This window comes from Pseudoliparis swirei, chromosome 11, assembly GCF_029220125.1.
Source record: "Pseudoliparis swirei isolate HS2019 ecotype Mariana Trench chromosome 11, NWPU_hadal_v1, whole genome shotgun sequence".
Lineage (NCBI taxonomy): Eukaryota > Metazoa > Chordata > Actinopteri > Perciformes > Liparidae > Pseudoliparis > Pseudoliparis swirei.
The window spans coordinates 3379961-3397286 of NC_079398.1; the positions used below are offsets into that span (position 1 = coordinate 3379961).

General features: G+C 45.4%; 1 protein-coding gene across 5 annotated transcripts in view; it reads right to left on the minus strand.

Moving 5' to 3' along the window:
- eml5 (EMAP like 5) overlaps positions 1-17326 on the minus strand; it is a 57188-nt gene that overhangs the window by 35861 nt on the left and 4001 nt on the right. For all 5 annotated transcript variants that reach the window (XM_056425919.1, XM_056425918.1, XM_056425917.1 and 2 more), the window contains exons 2-4: positions 4654-4813; positions 2391-2489; positions 1877-1945 (exon numbers count right to left, since the gene is read on the minus strand). In XM_056425919.1, coding sequence (XP_056281894.1) covers positions 1877-1945; positions 2391-2489; positions 4654-4813 — 328 coding nt within the window. The remainder of the gene's footprint in view (positions 1-1876; positions 1946-2390; positions 2490-4653; positions 4814-17326) is intronic.

The following is a 17326-nucleotide window of genomic DNA, read 5'->3' on the forward strand; positions in this document are numbered from 1 at the left end:
CTCTGGTAAGGAATGCAGCTGACGATGAGGAGGCAATGCTTCGTTTTAAGGGGTCACGAGCCACAAAGTTGTGAAGCCACAAGGCTACATCCGTCAAAACCGGCGGTTTGGCCCTTTAACCCTCATGTTACCTTTCGGGTCAATTTGACCCCATTCAATGTTTAATGTCGGTGTTCTTTGGGGTCAATTTGACCCCAGGCTGTTTTTCACTGTGTCAAACATATAAGAACTAGAATGGGCACTCGGTAGAGCGCATACCTTCGCATATCACAAGATTGGGCAGTGAGTTATGAACATTTTGGCATTAGTTGCTATGGTAAAAAGAAGATGTTGACCTTTCCATGACCTTTGACCCGATCGATCCCAAAATCTAATCAAATGGTCCCCGGATAATAACCAATCATCCCACCAAATTCCATGCGATTCGGTTTAATACTTTTTTACTGAAGCGAATAACACGCATACAAATAAATAAATACACGGCGATCAAAACATAACCTTCCGCATCAAGGTAAATATCAACTTTTTTATATATTTAAAGGGCTATTTAGGTAGTCAACAAACAAACATAAAGTACCTCACACTTAAACTTGGAAAACAATATTAATTCTAATCATTTTCTGGAGGTTTAAATTGCCCGGGTCAAATTGACCCCAAGGGTAAAATATGTCAGTAAATATAAAGGTAACAGGAGGGTTAAACATTGAATGGGGTCAAATTGACCCTAAGGCAACAGGAGGGTTAAACAGCCTTTAATCAGGAACCAGTCAGGCATAGGGCAGATGATTGGTAGGTGTTGTGTGTGTGTGTGTGTGGGCTAAAGAGGGGCCCCGCTGAGGTCTGATTTGTCCTGAACGAATGAAAACACAAACAACTCCATTATTAGCTCGGAGGAGCGTAAGGAAGAGGTGGTCCGTGGCCCCCGTCCCGAGAGGTCGCGTATTCCTCAGCCTGCTCGTGAGTGGATTACTGGGACTAAATCTCCTGTGTGCTTTAATCGCTGAGCGAGCACAGGGCCGGTGAGCAGATGTCACATGGTCCGCAGGGCGAAGGCTGGGGAATTATGTGGGACAATTGCTGGATTGCTTTGGCATCAGGAAACCAGAAGGGAGGGAAAGAGGAGGAGGGGCAAAAAAGAGTTCTGAGGGGAACTACGACGAGAGGAGGCACGTCGAGCTGGATTGAGATGAGGCCAACGTCAGTGACGCGCTACACCACAGAGGAAGACGTACAGTAGACTAAACCTCCCGACTGCATCAAGGGGCTCAACGTTAGCCTCATAGGGCTCGCGCTCACATTTCCTCTCCGAGCGGGATTCACAACAAGTCTCCTCTGTGGCTCTGGACTCCTTGTTATTTCGGACCGTGCCACTCAATGAACATTTCGACGTCCCAAGGGAAAGCTTGGCAAAGACACCCTGCAGGAACTCATTCAATATGTATGAACGCCACTCTTCTGTGAAAAAAGAAGTGATATAGATAGGCCTGAGAAGGGACGTTTGTACGGGAGAGTGTTTTTAAAAAGCTGAATGAGGAGAGCTGAGTCGCGGTCTCATGGCTCCCCACAAAAAGAAAACATGTTTCTTCTCTGCAGTGCAGATTGCTTCACGTCTGAGGGAACAGACTATGAGTCGTTGCCTGTCCTACTTATGTTAAGTGCCTTATAACCATAAAGTGAATTAGCATACATCTATTTTAAGGCTCTGATCTGGTCGTGGCGATAAAGCAGAGGAGGCAGGGACGAAGGGGGCAGAGAGCCAACAGATTCTTCAGACCTCCTCAAAATCTGTTTTCAAATATTATGCAAATGAGGAACTGCAGCTCTGGAGAGACGGCTGTAATCTGCACGGTGTGGAGTGACCCGGAAGTGTCTGTACCTTGATGTGTTTGACGCCACAGCTTACGAGCTTGCTCGGCTGGTACAAATCCCATGAGATGTCAAATATCTGTCGGGAAAAAAACATACATTAAATGACATATTGTTAGAAAAAACACCACAGCCTCATCTTAATGATATTGATCCTTCATGTAAATCCCTTATGTGATGTTCATTTTATTAAATTCTATTCAAATTTAAACCTGACAAAAATAAAAAATGTGTGTGTGGGTGCACGTGTGTGCATTCATGTGTGTGTGTGTGTGTGTGTGCACAGGCTGCGTTCTAGTATGCGTGGGCTGAATTAGAAAACAACAGCTGCTTGTATTTCATCTTTTTTAAACTCCTTTTCATTTGCTGTGCCCCCTCTCAGACGGGCTCTGGAAAGCTCACAATCAATCAGGCCTAACTTGTTTATGTCCCCTTTGGGCAGGCACTCCATCCGGCATCTAGAGCTAATTGAGGCGGTCGATACTGAGCTGGTGACGGAGTCCGGGGAGGAAGAAAGCGTCTACCCTGTCTGTGTGACCGGGGGCGGCTGCCAAAACCTTCCCTCTCCTCCAGTCCCACACGCAGATTGTGTTTTTAGAGTCCAAACCCACGGACACCAGGCACTGCGAAGAGAGCAAAGACAAAAATACATCAGAATTGAACCGACTCTGTTGCAACAATCAGTCAAACCGACTGAGCTCGGTCCACTGTGACCTGGCAGACCACAATAAAAAGGGCTCATAACGTCTCCAGAGAGCAGTTGTCCAGCCACTGGCATTTCCAGTGAGCATATTTGAATGCTTTAGCTGGAGGAGCCTCCTATAGCGGAGTGAGTGAGTAGGCAGCAGCAGTGGAGCAGAAGAGAGGAGTGCAGCTCTTATGGAAGTCCTTCTCTTGCTTTACATGATAATGGATGTCCTCTTATTACCTTCACATTGAAAATGTGGAAGGTTATGTTTTGATCGCTGTGTATTTATTTATTTATTTATTTATTTGTATGCGTGTTACTCGCATAACACAAAAAGTATTAAACCGAAACGCATGAAATTTTGTGGGATGATTGGTTATTATCCGGGGACCATTTGATTAGATTTTGGGATCAATTGGGTCAAAGGTCAAGGTCAAGGTCATGAAAAGGTCAACATCTTCTTTTTACCATAGCTCGGTCAATTTTTATCCAATTGGCATGCAACTAATGCCAAAATGTTCATAATTCAATGCCCAATCTTGTGATATGCGAAGGTATGCGCTCTACTGAGTGCCCGTTCTAGTTCACTGCTCAATAAGTGTTCAGCTGGAGAGGAGTCGCTGCTGAGGCCTGTGCACTGTTTTCACAAGTTTGTCTACTTTCTGTTGAGCGTAGATGAAAGTTTCACGAGGGAATATTGTCTGCGTACATGTGTGCAGGCAGGTGTTAAATCAAGACACAAGCAACCTTAAACACAGCGTAATGCTACATGTACGTAGATTGGTTGGAATACTTGGAACAACAGGAATAAAGTAGTCATGAGTTGTACTCGTCACAACTGCAGCTCATACTAAAACACCAAGAAGAGATGTCTCAAACATCAGTGTATATTTTGATATTGCTTTAATAGAGGGACCGGGTAGTGACACGAGGCATTCCTCTGGAATGTCCTGAGTTCAGCTCTGACTTCCTCTCATCCAGGAAGGAGAGAGATGGAGTTTAATAGAGCTGCTATAGACTGAGAAGCGATGGAGCCTCCTCTGGCTTTAAACATTGTCACATTCCATCTAGATCCCAAGCTCTCTACCCGAGCAGAGAAACAGCAAGGGGTCATCCCCTTGTCTCTTACTGGAAAATACAGGAGGTGTAACTCAGGGAGGTCCTACAGTGGCAGAGAGAGACTTCTAAAGATAAAAATCTAGAGATGCTTCAGCACAGTATCCATTGTTATAGTCCAACCAGAATTGGGCGAAGGCTGCAGTGTGTAAAGATGAACTGGTGGAGAGTCTGCAGGGAGCTGCAGGGAGCGCGAAAGATAACATTAACCGGTTGAATTTCAGGCTACAAATAGTGTGTAACTGTTTTCACACGAGTATTTAAAGTCTGAAACTGTTCTAACCTTAACATAAGCAGGTCCTGTCAAACTATAGCATGCAAAGCACCCAGCATTGCAGCTGACTGCAATCTACCAAGTAGAGCATGTCTGGGTGCAGCTGTCCACTCAATACTGCAGGAGTAATCACAGATGTGGAATTCAGAAACTCAGCCCAGCGGGCGAGCTGCAGAAGCTCGAGTGGGGTTTGATTGCTGCGCTGCTTAAACTTTCTGTGCTCTTTCCTAAACAACAGTAAAGCAAAGCTTTGAGGACGAACAAAAAAAAGAAACTGGGCAACAATTCAAACAATGCTTGGGAACAGTCAATTTCCTGGGTGATTAGTTTTGTACCTTCGCATTGAAAATGCGGAAGGTTATGTTTTGATCGCCGTGTATTTATTTATTTATTTATTTGTATGCGTGTTACTCGCATAACTCAAAAAGTATTAAACCGAATCGCATGACATTGGGTGGGATGATTGGTTATTATCGGGGGACCATTTGATTAGATTGTGGGATCGATCGGGTCAAAGGTCAAGGTCAATGTCATGAAAAGGTCAACATCTTATTTTTACCATAGCGCGGCCAATTTCTATCCAATTGGCATGCAACTAATGCCAAAATGTTCATAATTCAATGCCCAATCTTGTGATGTGCGAAGGTATGCGCTCTACCGAGTGCCCGTTCTAGTTTATAATGTGAACATTATCGGGGTGCAGCTGTACCTGTCCCTCCAGGTCGAAGGCCAGGCAGGCGATGCCGTGTGTCTGCACATCCTTGAGGATGGACACGGTCTGCACGGTGTAGGAGTCCCACACGCAGATGAACGGCTCCTTGCCCACCTGTCCTGTGGCCACCAACACACGCTCCGGATGCAGAGCTAAACTGTACAGAGGAGAGAGAGGGGGGGGGGGGGACATCTGGTTAGCATTGCCATGTTGCGTGCCTGTGAGCAAATGAGGGATTCACCTCCCAGAAACCACCGGGATGAGATGAACACGTTACGTCCGTGATGGGTCTGAACATGGGAGCAGAGGGGCAGCCTGACGAGGTGACACGGTCCAATTCACTCGGTCGTGCTCAAATACGCAGCCTGGCCTCACGCCGACAGGGTGTTCATGGAGGATGAAAACAGCCGCAGTGAATCTGTGAATATTCCATATTTTCCTCTCACTTTCTTTTTTCAGCATCCCTTGAACGACCCTCTGCCCATTCCACCTTTTCTAATTCATCCGGGGTTTCCTCGCATCACCGGGCATATGTTTGTCACACTGTTATATAATCTCTCCTCTCCCCTCCTCTCGTGCCTCCCCTTCCCTCCTCTCCTCTTCCCTCCTCTCCCCTCCCCTTCCCTCCTCTCCTCTCCTCTCCTCTCCTCTCCTCTTCCCTCCTCTCCTCTCGTGCCTCCCTTCCTCCTCCTCTCCCTTCCTCCTCTCCCTCCCTCCTCTCGTGCCTCCCCTTCCCTCCCCTCCTCTTCCCTCCTCTCCTCTCCTCTCATCTCCCCTCCTCTCCCCTTCCCTCCTCTCCTCTCCCCTCCTCTCGTGCCTCCCCTTCCCTCCTCTCATCTCCCCTCCTCTCCTCTCCCCTTCCCTCCTCTCCTCTCCCCTCCTCTCATGCATCCCCTTCCCTCCTCTCATCTCCCCTCCTCTCCTCTCCTGCCTCCCCTCCTCTCCTCTCCCCTTCCCTCCTCTCCTCTCCCCTCCTCTCATGCATCCCCTTCCCTCCTTTCCCCTCTTCTCGTGCCTCCTCTCCCCTCCTCTCCTCTCCCCTCCTCTCGTGCCTCCCCTTTCCTCCCCTCCTCTCCCCTCCCCTCCCCTCCTCTCCTCTCCTCTCCACTCTTCTCGTGCCTCCCCCCCTCCTCTCGTGCCTCCCCTTTCCTCCTCTCCTCTCCCCTCCCCTCCCCTCCCCTCCTCTCCTCTCCTCTCCTCTCCCCTCTTCTCCCCTCTTCTCCCCTCTTCTCGTGCCTCCCCCCCTCCACAGCGGAGCAACAGCCTGCTGTATCCAGCCGTCACTCCCTCGGCGTTTCTCCGCCCGTCCTTTCAGCGGCCGCCGGTCCGGTTGGAGGCAGTGAGTGATTCACTGGGCAATTGTTCCTCTTCCCCGTCCCGGCTCATACATCTCACGCTGCGACGGAGCTCGCCCCATTATAATCAGGCTGCCTGCTTTGCCAACTGCTCTACACAGTTTCTAATCCTGGCTTGAATCCAGACAGCAGGCTGGACGAGGCTCCGCGGGCCGGGCGGCCTCGACTAGCAGCTCGTGACAAACGAGGCTTTCCTCTTCCACGTTCACCTTCGTCTTCCTCCTTTATCCGCCATCGCTCTCCCAAGTTTTCAAGCTTACTCATTCCCTCTGACTCTCGACGCCTCATCTGCATTCGAAACACGGCGTCACCGAGGACTGGCCGAGGCTTTGTGAAAGCCGAGGTGCGTGAGATGCGACAGGTCGGACCTTTGTCCTCCCTCATCCCTCACTCCTCGTTCTCTCTCATCCCCTCCGCTTCCCACCTTCATTGTTGAACATCTCTCCAACCTGGCACAATTTTGCATCTTATTTTTTATGAATTATATAATCAGAGCAAAGCAACTATTAATAGCATTCAGAGGAAGAGAAAAGACGACTGGACCCCTTTGAGATGCAGACGGACGCAGCAGAGAAACCGCTTTGGCAAAAAGCAGGTAGTGCACAGAGCATCTGGTTTGACGCTGGAACAACATGAAACATGAACGCTGAAGAATAAAATGTCCAACAGCGATGGAGTCAATCTCATGCCAAAAGTATTTGCAGGAAACCCTGAAACTCAGATCAACTTTCACTTCAGTTCTGTTTCCCGTCCTGTCGGCTTCATCGTGTGTCCATGCCGCCGCTTAAAGTCTGCAACGAGATGTTTCATTACATTTCTGTCGGCCGAGGAGCTAAACGACATCGCTAATGACTCAGCCTGCAGTGCATCTCCGTGGTTTCTCCTGTTTGATATCAGCCACGGCCGTCTTACATCCGCCAAGTCCTGTCGTACACAACTGGCTAAACTCTGCAGCAACTAAACAACCTGTTTGCATGAAGATATGAAGAAAACTAGAACGGGCACTCGGTAGAGCGCATACCTTCGCATATCACAAGATTGGAGGTTGAATTATGAACATTTTGGCATTAGTTGCATGCCAATTGGATAGAAATTGACTGTGCTATGGTAAAAAGAAGATGTTGACCTTTCCATGACCTTGACCTTTGACCCGATCGATCCCAAAATCTAATCAAATGGTCCCCGGATAATAACCAATCATCCCACCAAATTTCATGCGATTTGGTTTAATATTTTTTGAGTTATGCGAATAACACGCATACAAATAAATATATAAATACACAGCGATCAAAACATAACCTTCCGCATTTTCAATGCGAAGGTAACAAACAGCCAGAAGAATTCATGTGTCATGGTAAAAGTGCAAAGATGCAGCACAGAAAGAGACAAAGGTCCACGAAGCCAGAATAGCACGAGACACACCTTTTACTATTAATTGTCATATTAATGTTATCATCATCAACTCATAATAAATGCATTAAAGTTATATGAAAAGAATAGTTTTATTGACATATGGGCTCTTTCTATTTGAGGGTGAAGTGAGGAGTACATTAGCGGCTTCCACGTCTTCTGGGTGAAAAATTTCTCACTTCACCACTTAAATGAGACGTCCGTCCGAGTTTATTTCTTAAATCGAGGCGACAACGACGCTGAATCACGCCGTTGCGCTAAGTAACTGTCCTGAATTCTGAAGGATCCTAATTGGGGGAGACAGATCTGGTCTTTAGAGACTGGGCAGATATGACGGGACCCGAGAGCATCTCGCTGACACTCGGCACAGCGCAGCGGAATATGTGTTACGGTAAGAAGCGAGAGCAGACGCAGAGGCCGACCGCCGACGTGTCTGCCAACAGGAAGAGCAACTGCTTCTACTGTTGGTGTTTAAAAAAAAAACTTTTTACTAGACTTGTATTGGACCATTTTTTTTACTGATTGACATTCTGTTGAAACCAAGGTCAACAAAAAGTAAACAGAAGACAATGTTTGAGGAACACCAGTAAAACACATCGAGTAGCTCTCATTATCAACATTACATTCCCCCATATAGTTTCCGCCGGAAACTAAAAACACATCTTTTCTGACTATATCTGGTTTAAAACACAGATTAGCACTTCAGTGGTTCTTAAATGGCTCTTATTATGGTACTTTTGTAGTTACCTTCGCATTGAAAATGCGGAAGGTTATGTTTTGATCGCCGTGTATTTATTTATTTGTATGCGTGTTATTCGCAGAACTCAAAAAGTATTGAACCGAATCACATGAAATTTGCTGGGATGATTGGTTATTATCCGGGGACCATTTGATTAGATTTTGGGATCGATCGGGTCAAAGGTCAAGGGTCATGAACAGGTCAAATCTTCTTGAATCGCATGAAATTTGGTGGGATGATTGGTTATTATCCGGGGACCATTTGATTAGATTTTGGGATCAATCGGGTCAAAGGTCAAGGTCATGGAAAGGTCAACATCTTTTTTTTACCATAGCACAATACATTTGTGTCCAATTGGCATGCAACTAATGCCAAAATGTACATAATTCAATGCCCAATCTTGTGATATGCGAAGGTATGCGCTCTACCGAGTGCCCATTCTAGTTTGACTATGTTGAGGAAATGTTACTTTCTGTATTCTTGTTGTTCTGAGTTTGTACTCTAGGTTGATGCACTTATTGTAAGTCTCTTTGGATAAAAGCGTCCGCTAAATGACATGTAATGTAATAGAATGTAATATATTTACATAATACTCACATGCAACGCTTTAAATAGTTATATTGTTAGAAACTCAAATATGCTGTATCGCATATCAAACACACTACAGATCAGGCTAGTCAGTTGTGCTCTTTTGATTTTAGCGTGCACATTGATATGCAGAGTTCATTTGCATTAGCTCACACAGTTCACAGATTCCCTGTCTCTCTCAGCTCAGTGAAACAAGACCAGTCTGGAATCTATAATCCATAACTCTGCCTGCGGTTTATCATAACTATTAACATGAATACCATATTGTAACATGACACAGCCCTTTAGATCTGTGTCTATAACACCTTCTCGTTATCTCTCACGCTCCATCAAAACAAAGAACGTGAACTAGCCAAGATTTTTGAAAAACAGCAGAAAATAAATCTAGCTACCTTAATACATGTTTTGACATTGACACCATTTTTTTGGGACATAAATTGATGTTTTTATCGTGACAAAATATCTAAAATATGTTCCTGCCCCTCCAGCTGGACAGGATTGTGTGCGCCGCTTGGCCGTGGTTATGGGAACTCAAAGGGATCACACACTCACGGCACCTTTTAGGAATTCTGCTTACTCTTTCATAGCATGAATGTGTTTTGGGGCATTGTTCAGGTTCATGTCAGCATTGCAAAAATCAAGCTTTGTGGTTCTGACTCCTGTAGGTCTCTAGTGATCGCCTCGGGATCTTTGAGTATGAGACTGGAATACGTATCTGAGCCGAAAGGGAGTGGAACAAATACAATGTGAGGAGAGTTAATTTGTTTTCTTTTTCGTTTGGCTATAGATTCTTATTCGTTACAAACGAGTGCTTATCTCAAGTTTGAAGACTAATCAATCGATGGCCTTCTGTTAAAGTTTTTTGATTTGCTTTCTTTTCTTCCTTTCTTTTTGTTTTGGTTGTTTCACTTTGAGCATAAACCATTACATTTTATTTCTTTTTGCCTAAAGTTTTGTTTGGTTTGTTTCTTTTATCTTTTTTTTAGATTTGGTTTGTTCTATTATTTTTCTAGTAGCAAATGTGCCGTGTTCATAGGCCCCGTACACAATGGTCTGTTTCCATAGGAGACTTTTAAATGTCAGGAAACTATAAGGACCAATGTTGGTTGAAGATTATTTAACCTGTGCACAGACACGTGAAGGAAAGCGATTTGTCCTGATGACATTTCATGAAGCAACATTTCTAAGATTGCCAGATACATTTGAACCGCTGAAGCGTTGCATAGCCAGTTGAAGCTGTATGTCGATACCTTTTTTTTCTAGTCTTTTAGTCTTTTCAGCTGTTGTGAGTAGACGCCTGGCTCAGTACATCTGTTTTGATACCCGGCTGTTTGGGAGGGCATTTTATACTACGATTTAAATTTGATTTGTAGCTCGAGTGCAGTATTCTAGAGCGATATCTCAACACGACAAAAAAGAATATACTTGAAGCTTTTAGACCCAACCCTGTTGATCTGGTCTTTTAACCAGTGAGGCTTTGTTTACCTGCTCAGCGAAACACTTTTTATATGATTCATTTAGATAAGATCTTTGGCATATCACAGCTCCTCTTTGAATGCTGCTGAATTTGGTCGATGGTCTCGTTCTCCAAGGTGGACGACGGGTGGCGCCGGTTTCATCGGTACCGTCATTGTTCTTAAATTTAACATCGCCACACATTTTACAGGGAAACCACTTGATATAATATAAAATCGTGTTTGGTCACAGTAACTTTTCTCATTTAAAAAACAAACAAAATCCCCCCGACTCTTCGTTAAAAGCCTAATTTGGTTGCCCCCTCCACTCCCTTTTTTAAAGAATTATTCCCATTCCAAGAATCGGATTAATTTTGATCTTAAAAGTGCTTTTTGATTTAGTAATTCCATGTTATTTTTGTGTCGCAATCTTTTAACTTTGTGCAATATTTTAAGGCTTGCTTAAAGCAGGTAATATTTGTTGTTGTTTTTGTCCTAGACTTATTTTTATCATTTCTATTTTCTACTGACGTTTTATGTTACTGCTTAGTTCTTTCAGCAGTACAGTTGCAATTGCATGAAAGATGCAAGTGAATTTGTTTTGGGGGTAGTCAGATTTAACTGCATTCTGCCTTAATTTATAAGTGGGACGGTGTATTCTACATCAGAGGCGTAAATATTTATTCAACAATGTATGCGGTCATACTTGTTACTTGGAGTGTTTTTAATGGTTCTTTTTGTTTTTCTTGGTTTTGAAGGACACTACGTTGAAGTCCATTAAATGTCTAACATTGGATCATTTCAATAAAACACGTTGGCTTTTCAGAATTTAAAGAATTAAATGTCTTAAGAAGCATATTGTGAATTTTCTGTATTTTATTGACAAATGCCACGTGTAAGGAAGTGTGAGTACACAGTTATACCAACAAGCCAAAGATATTACTAAACCCGTGGTCCTGGGCCAGGAGCTCCCTTCCAGCCCACAGGAGTGGGCTCGCCACGCCTGTCCTCAACAGGCCCGGCTCATCTTCAGAACCAGCAGCAACCCCCACTGTGTCAACACGCTCAGCATCACCAAGCAGGTCTCTGGGTGTCAGGGCCGAGCCGTGTGGGCTGTGGCCCGATTTCAGTCTTTGTTTTCAGCTGCTGGTTATATCCAATGAATGGCTCCGCTACAGGGTCGGATCAGAACCTTTTATTGCCATTTATGTTCTCACATAAAAGGAATTTGTCACGGTGGGTGGTGCGACAATAGACAATAAATTTAACAACAATCAACGACGATCAACACAGTGCGAGAATTAAGAATATATGAATATATATATGTATATGAATATATATATAGTGGGGCAAAAAAGTATTTAGTCAGCCACCAATTGTGCAAGTTCTCCCACTTAAAAAGATAAGAGAGGCCGGTAGTTTTCATCAAAGGTATACCTCAACTATGAGAGACAAAATGAGGGGGAAATCCAGAAAATCACATTGTAGGATTTTTTATGAATTAATTGGTCAATTAAAAAACTTAAACATTCAGTGAAATGTTTAAGTACTTTGTCTCCAATGCAGACAGTGAGTAAAGTTATGTATCTACAGCTGCTCATACTGATGAACTCTGTATCTTCTGGTCAGATAAAAGGCCGCTTAGTGTATAATCAAAGCTATGATGGCATCATGTAGTTTCATTAATATCTTGCTGTAGGCTTATACTGATATTACTGCCATTTGTTAAGTGTTAAAAAAGTTGGTAAAAAGTGAACCATACAGATGTTTTATTTATTACTATTATAGATAAATATACCAGTATCGTATTTATGGAATCATTGTTTTTATGGTATTGTATCGAATTATGGTATCATGGTATTTATGGCAGGTATCATATGGAAGTTTTAATGTTAGTATTGTGACAACCAGGTAGAGGCAGAACAAACTCAAGGAACACAGTCATGGCTCAGCAGAGCACACGAGTCCTTGAAGACTTGTTCAGGCCAAAGAAAGGGAAGTTGGTTCATGAATGACTTTAACCATATGATATATAATGACAATGCATATTTGTTATTACTATCATTATAGGGCCTGATCAGTATCACTGACCTAGTCAGAACGGAGGACCCCCCCCTACCAAAGTTCAGCTAAAAATATTATGAGCTTAATTAATTAGTTGCTTCAGAGAAAAAAACAAAATACAAATATTTTGATAATAATTTCACTTTAAATAATTTAAAAAACATGTTATGGTTCCAGCTTCTTAAATTTGAAGACGTGCTGCTTTTCCATTTTTCCTAATTTAAATGATTTTAAAATAGTGTTATATTTGTGTTGGCCAGTAGGGGGCAGTAGCGGAGTTTGCCATGACTGGCGCCGTAATTCTATTCTTAAACAAACAAGTTAGACCAGCGTAACACAGACAGTGACGCAGCTATTAATGTGAGTCTGTCTTATATATATATATATTAATGTTATGTTCGCTCGCTTCGGCGGTGCTATATTTTGATAGTCATTAAGTGTGTCGTAGTTAAAGGGAAGACAGTTAATTAAGGCTAGCGCCGTTTAGTTAGCGGATGCTAATCGCGCGCTAGCATTTTAGCACCATTGTGGCATCAGTAACCTGTAATAAACAGTAGTATGCACACACATCAGTACATATATGCATACACAACATGTGCATGCATATAACAGGTTTCCTGGTGGAAGTCACTTCTTGTCAGTGCCTTCGATCTCCATGGCCTTGTCCGTCACCATGGAAACATTGTCACATGACATGTCTGTCCATGTCAGGAAGTTACTTGATTTGTAAAATAGTGTAACGTGGGACTTTTTAACCCGTGTGATTGTCGCTCAAGTGGGACGTAGAGATTTCTCTGAATGGGCCTCGCTCCCATTCACACCTGGGCCCATACAAAATAAATATTACTGAATATTTCAAGGTGTGGCGGACATCTTACCTGGTTCACCATCATCTCTCAAGGTGTTGTAACTATTTTATTAGTAATAATGTATATACATCTATTATATTCTTATTTAATAAGAATCTAAATATCTATATTATAGATATGTGTATATATATGTATTTATAGTCTTTATATATAAAGTATATATTATATATGTATGTGTACATATATATGTATATATATGACCAGTGGAGAACCACTGCACCAGACCAGTTGACTTTGTTAGTTGTGATTTTGGTCTATACAAAACAAGATGAATCATACAAATAAACCGGTCATTCACAAAGAGTTATATTAATATTATTATGAAGTAGTATTAACTTCAGTGGCACTTGAATAGCACTTACTTATAGTATTACTTATGGTATTACTCATGGTTGTACTTATGGTATTACTTATGGTATTTTTGTAGTTTGGCTTTCTTGAAGAAATGTTACTTTCTTGATTCTTGTTGTCCTTTGTTTGTACTCATGGTTGAATTCCCTTATTGTGAGTCGCTTTGGATAAAAGCGTCTGATAAATGAAATATAATGAAGTAAATATTGCTCATAAACCGCTCTTAGTCTGGACTCTCCCCCGAGACCTGTGGACCAGGGTCTAATGCCCCGGACAACAGCTCCGAGGATCACTGAGCCTCTCAAACTCTTTCACCACGATAAGGTGGCGGTTTCGAAGAGATCCCTCCCCGTCGCAGGCTTTGGTTCCCCCAGTCACCGCTCCAGTCCCCGGTGCTCCGTCGCGGCTCCAGTCCCCCAGCCACGCCCTGATTGTTTCCACCTGTGTCTCGTTCCCCAGTGTATTTAGTCTGCGTCTTCCTGCTTGTTCTGGGTCTGATCGTTTTTGTTCCTGTCCGGTTCTTGTCCATGTGTCCATGTTCCTGCTCGATCCAATTGAATAAACCTTGTTTTTGAGAACTCTTCCTGCTGCTCTTTGTGGCAATCTCCCCACCCACCCACCCACCCACTTTTTGTGTTTTTTTGATTTTTTTTGTGATGGGTATCATGATATCCCACCCACCCACCCACCCACCCACTTTTTGTGTTTTTTTGAGATGGGTATCATGATATCCCACCCACCCACTCTTTTTTTTGGTGATTTTTTTTTGTGATGGGTATCATGATATCCACCCACCCACCCGTTGTCACTTTTTTTTTTTTTTTTTGGATGGGTATCATGATATCCCACCCACCCACCCACTTTTTTGATTTTTTTTGTGATGGGTATCATGATATCCCACCCACCCACCCACCCTACCTGTTGATGTTGACCTTGAGGACGTCTCTCACCTGGAGGACGTTCCTGAGAACGGACTTGAGGATTGCCCCCTCCTTAAGGACGTTCCTGAGGACGGCCCTCACCTGGAGGACATTCCTGAGGACGGCCTTGAGGAGGGTACTCACCTTGAAGTCAGTTCTCACCTTGAGGACCTCAGAGACAGCCCTGTGGTGGCAGGTATGGTATAGAAGATCTTTTTTTTTTGTGGATGGGTATCATGATACCCCCCCTCCCCCCATCGCCAGCTTTGGTTCCCCCCGTCGCCGGCTCCAGTCCCCGGTGTTCTGTCGCCAGCTTTGGTTCCCCCCGTCGCCAGCTCCAGTCCCCTGTGTTCTGTCGCCAGCTTTGGTTCCCCCCGTCGCCGGCTCCAGTCCCGGTGTTCTGTCGCCAGCTTTGGTTCCCCGTCGCGGCTCCAGTCCCGGTGTTCTGTCGCCAGCTTTGGTTCCCCGTCGCCGGCCCCAGTCCCCGGTGTTCTGTCGCCAGCTTTGGTGCCCCCCGTCGCCAGCTCCAGTCCCCTGTGTTCTGTCGCCAGCTTTGGTTCGCCCCGTCGCCGCTCCAGTCCCCGGTGTTCTGTCGCCGGCTTTGGTTCCCCCCGTCGCCGACTCCAGTCCCCGGTGTTCTGTCGCCAGCTTTGGTTCCCCCCGTCGCCGGCTCCAGTCCCCGGTGTTCTGTCGCCAGCTTTGGTTCCCCCCGTCGCCGACTCCAGTCCCCGTTGTTCTGTCGCCAGCTTTGGTTCCCCCCGTCGCCGACTCCAGTCCCCGGTGTTGTCGCCAGCTTTGGTTCCCCCCGTCGCCGACTCCAGTCCCCGGTGTTGTCGCCAGCTTTGGTTCCCCCCGTCGCCGGCTCCAGTCCCCGGTGTTCTGTCGCCAGCTTTGGTTCTCCCCGTCGTATCATGATACCCACCCACCCACCTGTTGATGTTGACCTTGAGGACGTCTCTCACCTGGAGGACGTTCCTGAGAACGGACTTGAGGATTGCCCCCTCCTTAAGGACGTTCCTGAGAACGGCCCTCACCTGGAGGACATTCCTGAGGACGGCCTTGAGGAGGGTACTCACCTTGAAGTCAGTTCTCACCTTGAGGACCTCGGAGACGGCCCTGTGGTGGCAGGTATACCTATTTTTTTATTTTTGGGATGGGTATTTTTTCCAGCTCTGTGACTCTGTCCTGCATCTTGTTCTTCATTTTGTCCAGCTCTGTGACTCTGTCTTGCATCTTTCTCCCAAAGGTGCCGAGAGTCTTCTTCTTGAGCCAAAGGCAGAGGTCCTCCAGGTTCTTGCTTTGGTCCGTGAGCTGCTTGACTTCTGACTCGTGGGTCTGTTGAGACTGAGCCATGACCTGCTTCTCCAGCTCCATCCGTGCTGTCTCTTCGAGCTGCTCCTCCAATTTCTCTTCCACCGCTCTGCGTTCTGAGAGCAAGTTCTTGATGCTATTCTCCCAGCACTTTTCTCTCAGCTCGCTCTTCTGCTCAAGAGCATTGAATTTGTCCTTCCAGACCTGGGTCTCAACTGTGAGACTGTCAATCGCCTCCTCCAGGATATTGCTTTGATCCGTGAGCTGCTTGACTTCTGACTCGTCGGTCTGTTGATTCCGAGCCAGGACCTGCTTCTCCAGATCCAACTGTGTCTCGGCGAGCTGCTCCTCCAATTTCTCTTCCTTAGCTCTGTGTTCTGAGATCAAGTTCTTGATTTCTTTGTCCCAGAAGATTAGTCTCAGCTCGCTCTTCTGCTCAACAGCGTTGAATTTGTCTTTCCAGACCTGGGTCTCAACTGTTTCAGTGAGACTGTCGATCTCCTCCTCCAGGATCTTGCTTTGATCCGTGAGCTGCTTGACTTCTGACTCGTGGATCTGTTGGTACCGAGCCAGGACCTGCTTCTCCAGCTCCAAATGTGCTGTCTCTTCGAGCTGCTCCTCCAATTTCTCTTCCACAGCTCTGCGTTCTGAGAGCAAGTTCTTGATGCTATTCTCCCAGCACTTTTCTCTCAGCTCGCTCTTCTGCTCAAGAGCATTGAATTTGTCCTTCCAGACCTGGGTCTCAAGTTTCTGGGTGAGACTGTCTTCCAGTTGCCTCAGTTGCACCTGAGGCACCTGAGGCTCAACTTTTAGAGTTTTTTCCAGGTCTTCGCTTTTCTCCTGCTCAAGGTCGTCGTTGCTCTCGCTCAGCAGCTGGCTTTGGGTCTCAACTGTCTCAGTGAGACTGTCGATCTTCTGCTCCAGGATCTGCTTCACCAGCTCCAACCGTGCTGTCTCTGCGAGCTGCTCCTCCAATTTCTCTTCCACAGCTTTGCGTTCTGAGAGCACGTTCTTGATGTTATTGGCCCAGAAGATTAGTTTCAGCTCGCTCTTCTGCTCAAGAGCGTTGAATTTGTCCTTCCAGACCTGGGTCTCAAGTTTCTGGGTGAGACTGTCTTCCAGTTGGCTCAGTTGCACCTGAGGCACCTGAGGCTCAACTTTCAGAGTTTCCAGGTCTTCGCTTTTCTCCTGCTCAAGGTCGTCGTTGCTCTCGATGAGCAGCTGGCTTTGGGTCTCAACAGTCTCAGTGAGACTGCTGATCTCCTCCAGTGGAGGCTCAGCTGTCAGTGTCGCTGAGCTCTTTTTTTCCATGTCTGCACTTGTCTCCTGCTCCAGCGCTTCAGTGGTCTGGCTTACCAGCTTGCTTTGATGTTTGTTCTCTTTCTGCAGCTCAAGAATTTTCTTGTCCTTCTTCTGGAGCTGGTTCTTGAGATTATTGATTGTATCCTCATGACAAAAAATAATCCACTTCAGACTGGCTGTATGTGTCGGAGATCCTGGAATTTCCTTAGGTTGGCTTTGATGTTGACCTTGAGGACGTTCCTGGGAACAGACTTGAGGATTGACCCCACCTTGAGGACGTTCCTCACCTGGAGGACCTTCCTGAGGA